The 13,189-nt window shown below is 43.8% G+C and overlaps 1 protein-coding gene across 1 annotated transcript; it reads left to right on the forward strand.

Moving 5' to 3' along the window:
* Window positions 1-6,801: 6,801 nt before the first annotated feature.
* Window positions 6,802-9,092, forward strand: LOC148013852 (peroxidase P7-like). Its single transcript, XM_087666806.1, has 3 exons — window positions 6,802-7,493; window positions 7,679-7,844; window positions 8,346-9,092. Exons 1-3 carry the CDS (start codon window positions 6,942-6,944, stop codon window positions 8,789-8,791), a joined length of 1,164 nt encoding a protein of 387 aa, XP_087522932.1. The 5' UTR covers window positions 6,802-6,941; the 3' UTR covers window positions 8,792-9,092.
* Window positions 9,093-13,189: the final 4,097 nt, after the last annotated feature.

The following is a 13,189-nucleotide window of genomic DNA, read 5'->3' on the forward strand; positions in this document are numbered from 1 at the left end:
ATGAGAGGAGGACTTGAGAAGCTTAGCATGTCAGACCCCACTCTTCTCCCTGCGCTTGACTATCATTGCTTGTGTGTGTTGATATTGTTGATACACAGTGACACATATTTATGAATCCATGTCACTTCATAGGGATAAGAACCAATTTTAGAACTCAGGGTTGTACTGGAGCGTGGCACACGCATTCAGCACTCGTGGCAGCTTACTCAGTACCGATAGATATTTTGCCACATCGAGCAGTATGGAACCTTGTCCGAGTCTACTGGCAACATGTAACTCCTCCTCAGCAAGAAATTTATCAAACAGAGGGTTTTCTTGGCCTGGTTCGGCCAAGTCCTTGCCTCGAATGACAGTCAGCACTCGAAGGGAAGTTGGTGCCACATAGGTTGGGTCTCTTTGAGACCGCCATTTGGCCAATCGCTCCTCAGAGATTGTCATGATCCGAGTCCCTAGTTTAGCCATTGCAATGCGGTTCTCACGCCAACACTGTTCAAATTGACTTCGGCCCTTTGTTAGTTGCTTTAGTTGCTCTATGTCTACGAGATTCGATCGGCAGAGCACTTCATTGAACGTGACAGTTAAGCGCGTAGTTCGTTGGCTTCCTCGTCAGAGATGAGTCACATGCATTCATGCAGAAGCCTATCGTAGTGCTTGTTAAGATGTTCTTGCTCCTCCCAGGATAGAGGGAAGGGCAAGTAATCTCCAAGCTGCTCCTTGGGGATTGTGCCCACGTTCGCAAGGACGTAGACTCATGCAAACACCTTGAGCTTAGCATCGAACTTAGCTAAGCATTCTGTGACACTTCTATGTTCAACGAGGGCTTGCTTGGTTGCCATCTCATGCAAGGTTCTAGGAGTTTGTCTAGGCTTTATCATAGCTGGGGGTTCAGGCCTAGATGATCAAGATTGGTCAATGCTAGGATTGCTTATGCTCTCAAGGATTGTGTATTTTTCCTGAGGTTTTGCTGCTATTTTCTCATGGTTCTTCTCGGATGTGACTGGTATAGATTTGTCACCCTGTTGTGACGACGTTGTATCTGCTCTTGATTGATCGATGTGAGTTCTATTGTCAGTGGATTGAGTGTTGAAAGAAACTGTTGATGGCAACGGTTGCTTTGGTTTTTCAGAGCACACGGGTGTGTCTGAGGGTTCACCGCTACTAGGAGAGGCATTAATGGGTTCATTGGTGGATGGACTCGATGCTATATTCATCGGCTCTCTGGCGCTCTTCATCTCAATGTTCTTGGGGTCCACAACCACCTGCAATTGCTGTTGTTTTCATTGTTTTCTCCTCTTTTTTTTGGTTAGTGAAGGTGCATTGCTTAACGACTCAGAACCCTAGACTAGATCAACCATTGATGTGCTTGGTTGGGCCTCAGCATCCTTTTTCTCTAGTGTGTCCTTATGGGACATGGCCGTGGCCTGCTGAATAGCCTCGCTAGGTTGTGAGAGCACAACTACCTCCCTTTTCAGAGAGTCTAGCTCTTCAGACGATTCCCTTGTGTTTAACTCCTCCAGCCTAGGATTTAGGCACTTTGAAAGTGCAGGAGTTGTCGAGGGATTTGGTTGCAACACCTCCTCTATAGGTAAACTACTAAGGACACGTTCCACAAGGGGCATTGTCACAGCTAAGGGCTGTGACTACTGTGATCCCTGATTGGAAGTAGTAGCAGCTAGTTTAGTGGGCTGGCTACCCTTGGTGCCCTTTGAGCACTCATTTGTGTAGATCGAGTATGAGTTGATCTAGTCACATTAGGTTGCTCATGCATATCCTTGGGTCGAGAGCTACAGATGGCGTCATGTCCCACGTCTTGGACATTTGGAAGCTTAGATGGAGATAGAGATTGGGATTGAGAAGTTTCCCTTGACAACCACTGTTGTGCTTCCTGTGTCCGTTTGGAAAAAGAGGATGTAGGAGATCTAGGACTCTTAGGTGGACTTGGCACTGGCTGAATGATTTGCTCGAGGCTATTAGACGATTGTGCCATTTGCTTTGTTGAGCGATCAGCCTTGCCTTGAGCAATGTTGTGCCTATGATGCTTGTTCTCCCCTTGGGAAATCAAACGCTCTTTGGGCACTAACGATTTTTGTGCATGCTCGATGGCTACATATGGCATCTGTCTATTTAGCATGCTAGGCTGAGGCTCTTTCCTTCGAACAATCATGTCTGGTTTCTTGCCTCGAGACCTAGAGTTTCTCTTAGATTTCCTCCTGTGCTTCGTTGCTTTTGATGCACTCTGGCCTTCAGCTGATAGAGGTGGTTTAGCAGGGGATTTTGGTACCCAAATCCATCGGTTACCTGCGTAGTATCCCTGAGCACGTAGCAACGCTTTGGATATCCATCGCAGCGTTGTGCTGACCCTCCATCGATGCCTGCGTCTATAAGGCTTGGGCTTCTTTTGGAGTCTTCTACGATATTTGTAAGTCCAAAGCCCGTCCTTGGCATTGTCTCTTGACCTTCTTGTTTCAGGCATGGCCTCACTCACTAGCTCTCGTTGTTCGACCTGTGCTTGTATTAACTCTTCCAACAAGTCATTGCTCTCGTCAGCAGGCTTGACTTTTATGTCAGCACCTTGCTTGCCTTTCCCTCGAGGTTTGATGAGGTCACCCTTGCTAAAGGTTGTGACTATCCTCACACCTGGTAGTGTCAAGTGTATCCTCTGTGCTACATAGTCGGTCTCACACTTGGTCGCCCTTTTGAAGGGTCTTTCTAGGAGGGTTTCTTTCCCGCAGCTACTAGCACTATTTGGAGGAACATGAAATAGGATAGGCAAGCTTTCAATTTCAATTGTTGCAAGGATATTGCACTTCCCTATGAGTGCTTGTGGAGGTCCCCCATAAGGGCTAAGAGTTGCATTAGTCGGTGCCAGCTCTAGTTGGCCTAGTAGGGTCCATGATTCATAGGTCAAGATATTGAAATCTGCTCCTTCATCAATCAGAGCATCGATAGTATGCTCTCTTTTAGTGGTGAGTTTGACCCTAAGATAAGCAGGTGGTACTACGTCTTCATCTTTCGGGTCTTGGCTTGCAAATTTAAGCCTTCAGACAAATGCCCTTGAGTTCTCGACTGCACGACCAGATGTGGATTCTCCACTGATGTCTTGGATGGTCAACGCAGTGCTATTCAAGGAGCGTCTATTGTAAGGACTGTCACATCTAGTCATTCTCGCTATTGTAGCTTGATGTTGTTGCTTTTCGCTTTGACTAGATGCAGTCCGAATGCAACACGTATGTGTTTTTGCAGTGTGGCCATCTAGCCCTTGTTGGCTAGATGGGCCCATTGAGGTTCTAGGGTCTCTGTTTGTCTCTATTCGGGTGCGGGCTTTTGGTTGCTCTTTTGCAAGTGAGAATCCATGCTCGTGTAGAGCCATTATTACACTAGGGTCCAATTTGGAGGACCTGTCACAGCGCGCGTTTTCTCTCCAGCCTACTCGGGGGAGGTGTGGAGGGGGCAGAGCCCCCTTTGCGGGCAATCCCCCCGGCCCGCAGGGTCGTTACGGTAAACACCATATGCAATTTGGAGGACCGTTTATAGCCAAATTTTGAACTACGTGCTCTAAATGTTAGGCCGATCATGGATCTGTGATGTGTCTTTAGCTCTACATAGCCTTTGGGGTCAATCTCGAGGTTTAGATGTATCAAAATTTGTGTTCTAGATACCTGTCCGATTTTGACAGTTTTCTGTCCGATTCTCAGATGTCCGATTTTCAGGAGTCCGATATCAGAATCGGACATCCGATTATGGGTGGTCCGATCGGCCCAGTTGTCAGATTTTGGTCACGTCCGATTCTGGGAGTCGGATCGAAAAAGTGGTCCGATTTTCAGAGTGGTCCGATTCTGGGAATCAGATCGGACAGGGTGGTCCAATTCTGACTGGTCCGATTCGGACAGGGGTGGGTCTCATTTCCTCGATCGAACGAGGTGTCCGATCGGACAGGTTGGTCCGAGTGTCCGAGTGGTCCGAGTGGTCCGAGTCAAAGTGGTCCGAGTGGTCCGATTTCCAAAATCGGACGGGTTGGTCCAAGTGGTCCAATCGGACAGGACGGTCCGATCGGACGATTGTTCGAGCGGTCGATTATGGACTGGTCCGAGTGGTCCAAGTTCGAGTGTTCGAGTATGGACTGGTCCGATTTTGGGATTTGGACAGCCTGATCCGACTATGCGGCCGACGGCCCGCGAGTTACACACGATGCCTCTAGACTGACGTCTACTACACGAATCGTCCAGCAGCGCCTTCCAAATAGGTGCAAGACACTACAAGGGAATGCCAGACATGCCTGGAACCACTGTGGTGCTCGAATTGAACGGCACTCCAAGGATGTGTGTCCCCTATTTTCCTGTTTTAGCCTGTTATACAGCAACAGAGAACCCTACTGTTTGTTTCTTTTTCTTTGTTTTTTCATACCCTAAATATATACAAATCACAAAGCAATCACCTACACTACTTCAACATGCTTTTCCAAATCCAAAAAACCAAAAACCTACTTGCTAAGGAGATCGAATACCTCTTCAAACTCCCTCATTTCCTACCTATCTCAAGCACCGGTTCGGGGAAAACCCTACTTCAATGTTCGATTCGAAGCGGCAAGTGCTCAAGGCTTGAATCCGTTGGTCCTGGCAACGGAACCAAAATGTGGGAGCTTTCACTCAACCGCCAAGACCCACGGACCGCTTATTGTTTCAAGCGTTCCAAGTCGAGCACTAATGGCTACCTCTCACATAACCGACATGCCATCCATACCTACGGGTGTAGTGAGCTTACCTCCGTGTCGCTCGAGTTACCTCCTCTCCCGCGCACTCCGGTAGCTCCACGATCCAAGTGCAAGCTTCAAGCAAGCTCCATCCTCCTGCTCCAAGCTCCAAGCTCCATTTTCGCGAGGAAGACAAGAGAAGAGAAGAGAAGAGAAGAAGAGAGGAGAAGATGGAGAGCTTCTCCTCCTCGGTCCCTCACCCTCACACACTCACTCCCTCACACTCTCACTCTCCCTCTCTCAAGCACAAGCTCAAGCAAGCAAGAACAAGAAGAAGAAGAAGAAGAGAGCTACTTTTGGCCACACACAAGAATGAGCTTCTCATTCACTTTTCAACTTTATATACAAAACCCTAAATCCCTTTTGGGTGGTCATCCCCTTTTTCCCTTTTTCACATGGCCGGCCATAGCCTAGGCCCTTTTTCCCATTGTCCTTCTATCTTCCTAGCTTTCTTTCCACCGTCCATCTACATTTACAAATTGCACGGGTGAGAGCCCGGCACTCCTTGAATTAAACCATGATGCGCTTGCGCTTTTCCTTGTGCGCATTTCTCCCTTATTTAAGACTCTTCTCCTTGTGCGTCTTTGTCTTCCGTTTCTCTTTTCCTTAGCCTTTGTCTTTGTCTTCTGCTTTAGCTTTTCCGGATTTTCCACCTTTGTTCGTTTGAGGGTTAACAACCATCTTGATTTGTGATGTTGATTCGGGCCTAGCCATTCCTATTTGTGATATTTGTGAAGTTGCTTTTAAAAATCGAGAATACATCAAAAGGAAATATTGTAAAACATAATAAGATGAGGACAACTTGACCTTCCATACTACACCATCAATCCCAATCGATTTGGTTATGAGCCATCAAATTCTGAGTACTTGGCAATCTATTCCAAGTATGATCTCTAGAATCTTAATCAGGGTTACTTGACAACTTAAAAGCTACAAGTTAATTTGAATATTTTGAAAAAAAGGAGAAAACTCTAAAAAAGTTGAATTCATGTCATCTTTAATTATTTTTGAATCACCTCTCTCTATTATAAGGTAGAATTTCTTACAAGACCCAAACTTGAGTTCAAATTTTCCCTAATGTTTCTATAACGATTTGGTAGTCATTGTTGATAGTCCCACTTTACATTTCAACTCTAGCTTCTTTGTCTTTATTTTGCTTGCCATTTAGTATCACTCTTACCTAGCTCATTTTTCTTAGTCCATTCAAGAGCATGTGGGCATTTTCACAATTTCAACAGGCACTGAGAGATTTAAGCAAGTTACAATTGGGTAAATGTTAATTTGCCTCATGTTACTACTAAACTTGTTATAATCTAACTTTATAAATGTCTTTAATGTGTATAAGTAATGTTAACAAGCCTTGTGATCACATTATCTTACAATCCTTCGGAATCAACAATTGGGTCGTCTATCCAATGTACCTATATCTAGTAGGGTTGCAAACAAAGTGACAGAGCACCAACAATTAAATTTTTGAGAATTGGTAAGCTCGTAGTGAGCTATACTTGACGAAATTGAAAGTAAGCAGATCGTCTAAAACCAATTCTTGAGTCCACAATATCTACACAAAAAGATCCATAAAAAGAACGAGTCTAAGCTAAGCAAAGCACATTAGTTGTGCGTTTAGACATGCAACAAACAAGAAATTGTACCTCGGAAACAAAGTGGGGGAAAGGCCTCATGCGGTAAACTTAATGGCCTATGGGCAATAAGCTGAGAAACTATGTGTTAACAGTTTTAGTATGTTTCCGGACTTCCCAAGAGACGTTGTGTGATCAGTCATCATTGTAAATAAATAAGGCCGACTTTGTAATGCTTAGGCACATGATTCACATTTGGAAGCGATCAACTTTTCATGTTATGATGCCAATATGGCATGTTACTCGGCTAGACGTGCTCGCAGGAGCTACCGGGGAATCGAATGTGTGCTGCAATTTTATATGTGTGGAGGCAATTGGTGATGTGAGTTTGGTATAATAGCACGACGTTGTCTCAGCTCCACCACCACAAGGCTTTACGTGCATCACGCTGCACGTTCTAATTCGGCCTTCGCTTATTATAATTAGCTGCTGCAAGCTAGCAAGGGTGTTGGTACTACGTCTAAGCAACAACAGGCATCAAACGATGAAGTAAGTCGATCGAGGCACCACTAGTTATAGGTCTAGGGCCGGCGGAGAAGCACAGAAAGTATATGGCCGGCTCAGTGCGTCGGCATAATTTCGTCGGCCTGATGATGAATCATGATAAGGTATCGGTTATGATCGGCCTCCTAACGATATGGTCGTCGTCCATCTTGTTATCAGAGTGCACTGGGAGTATGCCGGCGGCCCCTCCCCCGAAGTACGCGGTAGCTGAGGAGGAGGAGGGGAGCCAGTATTTCCAGCCTGCGGCAGCCCAGTATGACTCTCCGCCCCTCAGCTTCGGCTTCTACAGCCAGACATGCCCGGACCTGGACCGCATCGTGTCGGAGACGGTGGCCCTGTACAGCCGCCAATTCCCCACCACGCCCGCCAAGCTCCTCCGCCTCTTTTTCCACGACGCCTTCGTGCAGGGCGCCGACGCCTCCGTCCTTCTCCTCTCCGACGCCAACGCCACCAGCACCGAGCGCCAGGCCCCCAACAACTTCAGCCTCGGCAGCTTCTTCGTCATCGACGACATCAAGGAGCAGCTGGAGCAGGCCTGCCCGGGCATCGTCTCCTGCGCCGACATACTGGCCCTGGCGGCCGTCTACGGCATCGCTCAGGTAGCCGGCCATCGTATATTATCATGATACGACTTGTGAATAATACTAATTGCAGCATGTGCTATATGTACATACGATTATCATAGGATAACAATTAGTAGTAACATCATCATCATCATCTTCCTCTTCTTCTTCGTCTGATCTGTGATATTTCTTTGCTCATATTCTACTCTACCTACATGAAGGCTGGTGGTCCGCTTTACCCCATCGAGCTGGGGCGCAGGGACGGCCAGGTGGCCTATGAACAAAGCGCTCAGACATACTTGCCCGGAGCAACACTCTCCGTTGACGGCCTGCTTCAGAACTTCCAGATCGTCGGTCTCAACCTCGTTGACGTTGTGGTCCTCTCGGGTATCCCATCTCATCTCATCACATCGCATGGTATTTAATTGTATTGATAATAAAAGTGAAAGACTCTCTGGCGCATTTAGTATGTTATTCTGCCGAAGTTTGTTTCCAAAGGACCCATCCTGATGAATGAAGTGGCTCATCCCTAATCACAAATAAGTTTTCCACATTCTCCCGTGTGCGAAAATGGCTACGACTCTTTTTCCCTTCCTAACCACAGCTAGCTAGGCAGGCACTCACATCAGTGCCTCCATTGCGAAAGCTTGTGATGTGATTGATGTTGTGATCGCAATTCGCAATGCAAGAACTATAGTGAGAATCTGTCCAAAACTTCTTGCGTACTCGATATGAATTATAGTGGGGATTCGTCTAAAACTGCTCGTGTATTAGATAAGATTTTGGGGTGGATCGTATGGGGTGGATCGTATGCAGTGTATTAGATAATCAAAATATGATGCTTCCGATGATATGTATATATATATATATTCATGCAATCTGGTGCAGGGGGACACACCATTGGGCAGACGCACTGCTCCAGCATCAAAGAGCGGCTGTACCCATCTGTAGATCCGCAGTTCAAAATGGGGAAGCAGTTGCTGAGCGCCTGCACCGATCAGGGAAAGCTGCAGCCTCCGAACTTCCAACAGGACGCGCAATTCTTCATGGACACCGTCACCCCTCTCACCTTCGACAACCAGTACTTCCTCAACATACTGAATGGCCAAGCCATCCTCAGCTCCGACACCGTCCTCTTCCGCGACAACAGAACCGCGGACTTTGTGCGGCTGTATGCGAGCGACCAAGATGCCTTCTTTCAACAGTTCGGTATGTCGCTCAGAAAGATGGGGAGGCTCAGCGTCTTGACCGGCACCAAAGGCGAGATTCGCCGCAAGTGCTGGGCGAGGAACTCGGGACACGCCGACCCAGCTTTGGACGCCACCAACTTTTAATACCTGCGCATTAGCAGATCACATGATCGAGCGTCCAGTCCACTGCCAAATAAACCATTTCGAACACATTTCCAAAAATCTTTCTCTCGCTCTCTCTCTCTCTCTCTCTCTCTCTCTGTAACGGATGCCAACAATCCATTATTTATTCGTTGAACGACAGACATTGACTGAAACACTCCTCATCATGCAAACTGCATCCACAAAAGGGCTATCGGCCCTTTTCTCCAACTGTAATATCGCAAACGGAAGCTTATAGAACGTCGAAGACCGATGAATATACATCTCCATCGACTTTCATACACCAGCTTGTCTCTCGCCCTTCAAAACTTTATGAGCCTGGAAGCATTAAGCCGCACACACACACACACACACACACACACACACACACACACACACACAACTCTACAGTCACCACTTACCCGGGTAGATAGCAAATATGTAGTGTAAGTAGTAAATTTGTTACAGTCACTCGTAAGAACGCAGGGTGTTTTCTAGTTACCATACCTGCTCAATTTTAGTCCTCCAATTACTAACACATCCTTTTTTTCTAGATAAAATCTACTAATATACACTACATAGGACATTCATTCTGTAAATAGGATAAATGGCCATACCAACAACTAGTAAGTTATTGTGTTTCTAGTTGGATCTAGTAAATAATTCTTTCATAAATTGCAGAAGACACAAGCTTTTACCCAAAAAATTTCACTCTCTTAACTGTAACTAGTAAGCATATGGATTTTCTTTGCAAATACAGTAGACAATCATCCCATAACTAGCGAGATCCTTTTATAAACTATTGAGTAAATGCAAATCATATGGCAATGAGTTCACTATGTGGGGTATTCAAATCATAATCCCTATAATGATTAAAATTTAGGTATTTGATAGTGAATACTCCATCTTCAGGTGCTCGACCACTACCTTAATAATTAACTAATGAGAATATGGATTCTAATGGCACAAATGCTCTATATCACGTCTATGCATGTGCATGCATACACAAATTTTACATACAATCCCCAAATAGATCAACATACACCTATTACATGTGCTTCATGCATCCACACAAACTTACATATATCTTCCCAATTACATATTATAGCCCTGTCCCCCCCCCCCCCCCCCCCCCCCCAAAAAAAAGGAACACTTAGTACAATACATTTGTTTTGCATGTGCTCTCATGCATGCCACACATAAATTTAGATACAACCCCCATGCAAATTTACACACAATTGCCAATGGAAGCACACACACCCCTAACATTCATAAATATACAAGCATATGCTTACTAATATCTACAACACACATAAACACACACATTTTTCAGACTTCCAAGACCATACTCTACACACACACACAGACACACACATTATTTAGGGACTTCAGAAGGTAATATGGTATCCCATTGTAAAAGCTTGTTACTTACATAACCTTATTGGGATTTTAGAAGGTTGTGTCATACTCTTTTGTAAAGTCTATTTACACAAAAACCCTTTTGGGCCCTTGCTAGGGTTTCTTATTTTATACATGAGTCTTTCCTTATTGAAAAGTGTTTATTGAAAAGTGTTTTTCTCCTACTAATGGAGGAATGCATTTCATTCTCTCCATGCCTCTCATAGTTGAATATCAACTCTTGATATCATGATATCTTGATATTCCTCTACTTGCTAAAAGCTTGTAATGGCGTGAATATGCTTGCCTATGGTTCAAGTCACCATCTAGTTGAAGTTGTTTTCATGAATGGTGTGGGCTTTACTACCACTAGAAGGGATGAAGGGTATACCAATGCTAAGTTCCAACAGTAAATGGGAAAGAATGCATCGTCACTAAGGTCATAGATATATTTCTTGGTCTAAATACAAGTACATTGAGGTGCTAGTGGATTGGATTTGAACTTGCATTGGTTAAATTTAAGTAGAAATTTCACTATTGTAATACAATGGGCAACATGCACTTGTCTAGGAAGTTTTATGCCTATTGCTTTTGGATGTTATTCAGATGCATCATTAAGTCCATTGATGTATACCTTTGATGGTCTGCACTTAGATATGCCATTAAAAGCTTGCGAGCTTCAATTTTCAACTTGGTGACATTCATCTTAGCTATGGTTGCATGCCTTGGTTTCTTTAGTGGCATGCATAATTATGGGCTTGAAGACTCTATTGGGTTTTATGCTCCTAGACTCTATTGGATTTTATGCTCATTTGGAATTAAATTTTGTTCCATTGGGATTTACTTGTGCTACATTGGATACTTTGCATTTGAGCAGAGATTTGGGTTTATGTAGTTGAGCTTACTTTTGTGAGTCTGTGGGACTCAATTCTGTCTATGCTCTTCAGATGCGACTTGGATGCAATTGTTGCCTAGTGGGCTGATTTGATTCATGCTTTGAGCCCGCACCTATCTTTGTCAGGTTGTTGTCAATGATGCATTTATCCTACTTGTCTATGTATTGAGCTTCTCTACACTTGCTCAATCAGTTGTGTATGTTGCAATTCTCTTTCACTATCTTTGAGACCAACTATATACGTGTTAGTTATGCCTATTGGATGTATCTCTCTTTGACACATTGATTTTGATAATTCTTAGTATAGATTGCATGCCAGTGAGCTACTAGTGGATTATACATATCCCACTTCTTGTAGGATATGCTTGGTAGTTTTGCAGGTTGAATTTTATTGGTTGTGATGTTTCCCATACCTCTCATGCTTTGACAGTCTCAGAGACAATAATGGTAGGAGAGATAATGATCGTTGTGGGAGAGACTCTCAAAAGTCTCATTCTCAATCACATGGATAGTCTCACAATAAGTCTCGTGGCTGTAAGTCCGCATTGACGTACCACTATTGTGAGAAGCAAGGTCATATTTGGCCATAATTCCATAAAATATGTGATGACAAGAGTAAGGAAAAGGGAAAGAATAAAGTAAAGGAGCATTGTTCCTAGCAAGTACAATGTCAAGATTTAAGAGATTAATATCATGCAGATTAATTTCGATGATGATTACATATTTGCAACTTCTTCTCTTGATGTTTCTCAGTTGACTCCTGCCTCATCTACATATGCTCAATATTGGCCGATTGATTCAAGGGTTTCATTTCATGTCACTCCTCATCAGGAGCAATTCCACTCCTACCACAACATGACAAGATCTATCAGATTTGATAATAGTTTGGCATTGAATATTGTTGGTATTGGAGATGTCCAACTGCACTTTCCTTTAAGTAGTACATTTGCTTTGCATGCTATAGACCATATTCCAACTTTGATTAAAAGCCTACTTTCCATTGGACAATTGGATGATGCAGGTTATGTTTTATCTTTTAGTGATTCCTCATGGAAGCTTACCCATGGAAATCTTGTCCTTGCATGAGGTGCCAAGTCTAACACTCTTTATCACTTACTTATATTTGGGTCCATCGACCACGTTTTAGTAGTAGCTATAGTACCACATATATTGTTATGGCATTGTTGTCTTAGGCACATGACATTAAAATGAATGAAAATTCTTATTCATTTGCTGTATCTTTCATCCCTTGACTTTTAATGTTTTAATTCTTCGGATTATTGTTTTTATGGCAAACAAACTTGTAGTTTGCATAAGAATTTTGGCATTATACACATGGGTGAGCCCCTGTCTCTTGTTCATTTTGATGTTTGTGGATCTATACCCACAAGTCTTTAAGTGATATGAAGCCTTTTGTTACTTTTATTGATGATTACTCACATAAGTTTTGGGCATACCCCAAAAAGAAAAAGTCAAAAGTCTTGGCTACATTTCAGTGTTGGCATAATTTTGTTGAGAACCAATCTAGGTATAGACTGAAATGCCTATGATCTGACAATGAGAGTGAATATGTATCTAAAGCCTTTGAGTAGTTTTGTGATAAGAGGGATTATGGTTTGGAAAACCTCCATCATATGCTCATTTGCATGTCTCTAGTTGTGAAGCTTTTTGCCATATAAGTGCACTAAATTGGATTCTAAGTCCATGCAATGCATCTTTCTTGGTTATGGGGATGCAGGTGAGATGGGCTATTGCCTATGTGATTCACAAGCTTGGAAGGTTATCCACAATCATGATGCTAGTTTCCATGAGGAGAAAATGCATAAGAAACCTGAATAGGTTGTTGAAGTATACATGGTAATATTTTAGGAGGAGCCTCCTATTACTGTACAATCGACTAGATAGCCTACAACAATTGATGCTCTAGTGGCCCAAGACCATGATGTTAGATAGGAGATATAGGTCCCATAGCCTATTTTGAGGCAATATACTAGAGATAGATGGCATCTCGATTGGTTTGCATACTTTATGAATTATGTTATGGTGACAAATGCTAGCGATCCTCTTACCTATGATGAGGCCATGCACAAAGGTGATAGTCACTCTTG

This window comes from Lygodium microphyllum, chromosome 25 (genome assembly GCF_053477565.2).
Source record: "Lygodium microphyllum isolate KBCC chromosome 25, Lygodium_microphyllum_v1.1.10, whole genome shotgun sequence".
NCBI lineage: Eukaryota > Viridiplantae > Streptophyta > Polypodiopsida > Schizaeales > Lygodiaceae > Lygodium > Lygodium microphyllum.